The 6,000-nt window shown below is 41.2% G+C and overlaps 1 protein-coding gene across 1 annotated transcript in view; it reads left to right on the forward strand.

Annotated features, from left to right (window-relative positions):
• pard6a (par-6 family cell polarity regulator alpha) overlaps window positions 1-3,908 on the forward strand; it is a 136,040-nt gene extending 132,132 nt beyond the window's left edge. The window contains exon 3 of the mRNA XM_072518326.1: window positions 880-3,908. Coding sequence (XP_072374427.1) covers window positions 880-1,721 — 842 coding nt within the window. The 3' untranslated portion in view covers window positions 1,722-3,908. The remainder of the gene's footprint in view (window positions 1-879) is intronic.
• The last annotated feature ends 2,092 nt before the right edge of the window (window positions 3,909-6,000 follow it).

Consider the following 6,000-nt stretch of genomic DNA (forward strand, 5'->3'; position numbering starts at 1 on the left):
GGGGAGTGAACATCTCTCAAAGATTGGACAGGATGAGGGAGATGCAGAGGTAGACTTCCCAAAGAACCAGATACAGTACAGATAGCCAGGGAATTGGGAGATAAAGCAGGTCTGAAGAAGACCAAGGTATTGTTCAGGGGAATTCAAGGGAGATAGCAAACAGAGTTTGGAGTTAAAGGGACAGTTGCAGTAACCAGATTTAAAATGGGAACCCCGACTTCAGGAAGTAAATCAAAAGTTTGATGTCATCTTAAAAGAGTCTGGGACTCGATACTTAAAGTAACTGTGGGAAGTTTGTACAACAATCAAGACAAATCCTAAAGGGGAAGAGGTAAAGCTTGGATACTGGATAATGTCATTTGGAAAACCTGGAGTGAAGTTCAGAATGCAAACCGCTAATGGAAAACATTATTATGAAAGAAGATTTTAAAGCGTGTTTTTTTGGGAGAGCAATTAGAAGCTCAAGCGACAATCTTCTGGGGTGATTCTGAGGAGAAATCCACAGTGAGATTGAGTGGAGAATGTATTTAAAACACCAGATAGCTGTGATCAAAGGGATGTGTTACTGAGACTGTTGTGGCTACTTTTTAATCTACGGTAAAGGAAGGGGAAGTGAAACTTATTGCATCCTAATCCGATCTTTCCGTCTTTTTTTTTCTTGTTAAAACTAATTAGCGGTCGTGTGATACTGTTTCGCCATGCCTTTTTAAAAATGAGCCAGGGTTCCATTCTAGAATCTTCCCATCCAGTTATAGCATCAACTAGGATCATAGCACTTGTGTTTTGATAAAACTACCTCACTCTTAACTCTGTTCTGTGTAAGCTCAAAATGTTATTTCTGATGTTGTAAAGTAATCAAATCTATTCCTCTTTCTGCAGCTGAAGGTGACTGTGGAGCATTCGGAACCAATTCTCTTCTGCGCAAGAAGAAAGGTCTCCATGTCCTGCGCCCTGTCCATCACAAGTCAAAGCCTCACATCTTGATTGGAATGCCTCAGGATTTCCGACAAATCTCTTCTATTATTGATGTAGACATCCTTCCAGAAACTCATCGCAGAGTTCGTCTTCACAAACATGGCTCTGACAAACCACTTGGATTCTATATTCGTGATGGGGTGAGTGTACGGGTCACCCCTCAAGGAGTGGAGAAAGTTCCAGGAATCTTCATCTCCCGACTTGTCCGGGGTGGCTTAGCAGAGAGCACAGGCCTGCTCGCTGTGAATGATGAAATACTAGAGGTAAATGGAATTGACGTTGCTGGCAAGTCTCTGGACCAGGTGACTGATATGATGGTGGCCAACAGTCACAATTTGATCATCACGGTGAAGCCAGCAAATCAACGAAATAATGTTATTCGCAGCAGCAGAGCTTCTGGTAGTTCTGGTGTGTCAACGGACAGTACACCAAGTCAGTACACCATGACAGCTACTTCAAACTATAACCACTACAGTACAGCAGAAGGAGAGAGTGAAGATGAAGGTGATATAATAATTGAAAATGATATTCCGGCATACATTCCAAAAACTGTATTCCCCAATTATGTGAATGGAGACCTAACCAAAAAGCTGCAGCATAACATCTCTCTGAACAGCCCATTGCTAGACAACAAAGAAAGCAAATACAAAGGCTCATTAAACTCTTTGAACACACACACTGACAGTCCCAGCAAAAGTTCAGGCCATGGAAACATGCGAGAAGATGGAACAATGATAACGCTATAAACCTTCTCTCCTTTTTATCACTTTTTAAAAATATATAGAGCATTCGGAATAAAACTTTATATTTCTTGGTTAATTCAATGTTGTGCTTGACAGAAACCTTGTTAAGGAGGTTGGAGTCCAATTTATTTTCACTCCGAAATATTTGACGTGAGTAAAAAAGGGTATTGGTAAATATGAAAGCAAGATAATAAAATTGCAATCACTTTTTACATTATGGATCTTTCAGAGAATTGTGCTTCACATTATTTTGGAAAGAAAACGTTTTATAACTCAACCTTGATTGTTACCAAATACCTTTAGCTAAGATATCACTTTAGGAGCCAACCTTCTAAACTGATTCCACTTTATAAAAACTGAAATGCACCACTTCAGACAGTTGCAATTGAACAAATGTTACCTGCGACTGAAGACAAACAAATGTATTTTGTGAACCTCATACCACAATACTTGCACATCTTATAGTGACCTCATTAGTAATAATGTTGCTTTATTTCTCTTTTAAACTTAGCAACTTCCAATTATTTCCGTTTCCTATTTAATAGCAGACTGCCCCTTTTTCCTATGGAAAACCGAATTATGAAACTAACTAAATGTGTACTGAAATTTCTGTGGAACAAGTGAAACCTTTCTCAAAGTTGCTGTTCGTTCCCTGAGAGGAAAAGAATATTTGAGTGCTTTGAAAATTTAAACTTGTAGGTATGCTGCTGTAAAGTTTTCTCATTTTTGGTGGTATGAGGGTAATGTATCTATCTATTAACACTACCTGTATCTTAAGAGACCCTGCTGACTTCAGTGCTCTTTATCATGCTGCTTGATGTGTTATTTTATGTTGTAATTGTTTTACAGCCTATACTTTTTGCAAAGCAATATTCAACATTGAGATGAATGAGACTGTAGATCATGAGCCCAATTATTTTTCCTTAGTTAATATTTTACAGTTAAGTCAAAAATTGATAGCTCAATTGATCTCTAGTTTGTTTGACCTTGACTCAATAATAAACAAAATCAGTAAAATGGACACTCTAGATGACTGGAAAACCTTGATTCAGACTTTAACCTAAGCAGCACTGCCATCTGCATTGACTATAAATGGCTTTGCAATAGTTAATTTAGTGACTGCCATGAAAAAATTATTTTAATTTTGCTTTTTAAAAATAGCATTCCCACGTAGGGAAGTTTTTGGATAGCCTAAATTCCCAGAACAACTTTTCTATTAGACCAACATACTGGCTGACTGTTAAAGCTTTTGTAACAGAACAGACTTCAGTCTGTTTCAATATAAACCTTTACAGCATGACTAATCGTCCCTCATTAAAAATGATAGAAATGGTTTGAGTTCCTGTATGGAAAAGCATATCAAGAAATAACAAACTTTTCTTTTAGTGCCAGCCTATTAGTTGCATCTAATACGCTTAAAATTCAAATCTAGAATCCATTCACTGTTGACCACTGGATCAAAAGCAATAATCAAAGTATTTGTTGCATCTCTGCACCCTTCAAAAGCATTTTCACTTGTCAAGCACAATGACTTGGCAGTTTTAATAAGCTTCCTGTGGAATGAGCACATTGTTTCTTGGCTCTGCTTTTCCCAAAACAAAACTGGGACTGCCAAAAACTTTTAATCAGAAGAAAATATTTCCTTAATACTGAAAAGGTTCAAGCATTCAGGGCAAAAACGCAAAATGTATTCAGGAATTCTCATTTTAAATTGTAATTTTTTAAATGTAAATGACTGACAAATCACATTAATTGTATGCAGAATTAGTTTTTACCATTATCTTATTTTAATGGAGATTTCCCCCCCCCCCCCCACATCACTACTTTTTTGGTAGTTCTGAGTCAGCAGAGTTCAATGCTGGGATATAACTTTCCTGTGGTTTTTTAGACCATCTATGTATTTTTGTCAATTTGTTATGCGTCTAATCTGTTTAGTAAAGAGATGGGGACAATTTTATCTAACTGGGAATATTTTGTATAAATTTTTTATGAAATGAGGGAAGTATTTTTCTTACTTTTTTGTATTTGACCCCACTCATCCTTAGCCTCCAACTGATTTCCTGTAAACTGTACAAACCTCCTATTTATAATATTTAACAGATTAGCAGTCTTAACGGTTCAGGCTGTATAATATTGTGAATGTTACATAGATGTATGATTATTCAAATAAAAGTTCTAACGAGGACTAAATGTGTCTTTGGACTTTATGAATCACCAGTAATCTATTACAACTTTATACAGGACCAGTGATGTAATGTACAGAAATGCCCAAGGTACTTCACCAGTGATGGATTTACAATTAATGTTCCCACCAGAAACAGTGGCAGGAATAGAGTCCATCATGCATTTCAATCTGAAATAAAATCAAGAATTAAGGGGATAGGCCAATGGGGATAGTTCTTTGGGAGCTGTGGAGTTAGTGTTGGGCTGAGTAGCTTCCTTCTGTGCTGTGAAATTCTACAGTTTCCACGTGGAAATCGGATACCATCGCCGGAGTACTGCTACTGATTAAATCCAATATGTTTCCTCATCTTGAAATAAAAAAGAAATTCTTGCCTGCACCCTCACTATCTTACCCCTGCCAGACTGAAGGTACAATTTCTGACCAATTATCATTTCACAATATAGATTTGAGAAATATTTTTATTCAACATTTTAACAAACCTCCCATATCCCCCCCCAACACCCCCTTGGCAGCAACCGGGCAAAATGAACAACCCCCATCTCTGGTGGAACCCCTCCGTGCAAATTTTACCCAAGCTCCAGCAGGTCCCCCAGCCATGCCGAGGCACTGGGAGTAGAAGCTGACCTCAACCCCAACAGGACCAGCCTGCGCGAGCGATCAACGAGGCGATGGCCAAAACATCTGCCCCCGCTCCCGTCTGCAACTTCGGCAGGACCAACACCCTGAATATGGCCTCTAGTGAACCCAGCTCGATCCACATGCAGAACCTTGGACATGGTGCTGAAAATTGACCCCCAATATCTCTTCCACCCCCAAAATCTCCCCAACTTTGGACAGGACCAGAACATATGGATGGGGTTGGCTGGGCCCCTCCCACACCGCTCACAACTATCCACAATCCTCTCAAACAACCCGCTCGCCCTCGTCAGGTGCACCCTATACACCACTTTTAACTGAATCAACCCCAGCTTCACACGAGGTCGAGGCATTGACCCTTCGCTGCACTTCGCACCATAATCCTTCCTCCAGCACATTCCCCAACTCTTCCTCCCACTTAGCCTTAATTCTCTTCACTGACTCCTTCTCCTCCATAATCCTACCATAAATCACTAAGACAACCCCACTCTCCGACAGTACCTCCTCCAGCAACGAGGAGGGCGGCACCACCGAGAAACTCGGTAAAGTCTTTGTGAAATTCCGCACCTGCATATACCTAAACCCCTCCTCGCACTGCAACCCATATTTCACCCCCAATTCCTAAACTTGCACATCTCTCCTCCAGAAACAGATCCTTCATTCTTTCGCCCCTTTCTCCCCCCACCCCTGGAACCTCGCATCCATCCTCCCCGGCTCAAACCCATGATCCTCTTTTTTTTCAGAAAATATTTTACTGAAGCATTTGTAATTTTCAGTTTAACAATTTAACATTTCTTAAACAACCGAGCGGGCCGACACGCGCAACAACATTAAAATAACATACTCTATGACCCCCCCCCGCCTTATCACCTGATTACCCATATATTAAATTCCCTGTCCTTGTCTTACACTACCATACCTCCCATTTTCCTCTTTCTCTCCCCCCCCCCCCCCCCTTTACTGCTGACGTTCAATTTTCCTTAAAGAAGTCGATGAACGGTTGCCACCTCCAGGCGAACCACTGGGTCGAACCTCTCAAGGCAAACTTCATTTTTTCCAGACTGAGAAACCCTGCCATGATACTAACCCATACGCCTGGGGGGCAGCACGGCGGCACAGTGGTTAGCATTGCTGCCTCACGTTGCCAGGGTCCCAGGTTCAATCCCGGCTCTGGGTCACTGTCCGTGTGGAGTTTGCACATTTTCCCCGTGTTTGTGTGGGTCTTGCCCCCACAACCCAAAGATGTGCAGGCTAGGTGGATTGGCCACTCAAAATTGCCCCTTCATTGGAAAAAATAAATTGGATACTCTAAATTAAAAAAAAAACATACGCCTGACTTTGGAGGCTCCGAGTCTCTCCGGGCCACCAGGGACGAGAGGGCCAGGACATTGCGCGCCCTCCCCCCCCCCCCCCCCCCCGCCCTTCCGATACCCCAAATATTGCCATTTCCGGACTCCCGAG

The sequence above is a fragment of the Scyliorhinus torazame genome, chromosome 10 (genome assembly GCF_047496885.1).
Source record: "Scyliorhinus torazame isolate Kashiwa2021f chromosome 10, sScyTor2.1, whole genome shotgun sequence".
Lineage (NCBI taxonomy): Eukaryota > Metazoa > Chordata > Chondrichthyes > Carcharhiniformes > Scyliorhinidae > Scyliorhinus > Scyliorhinus torazame.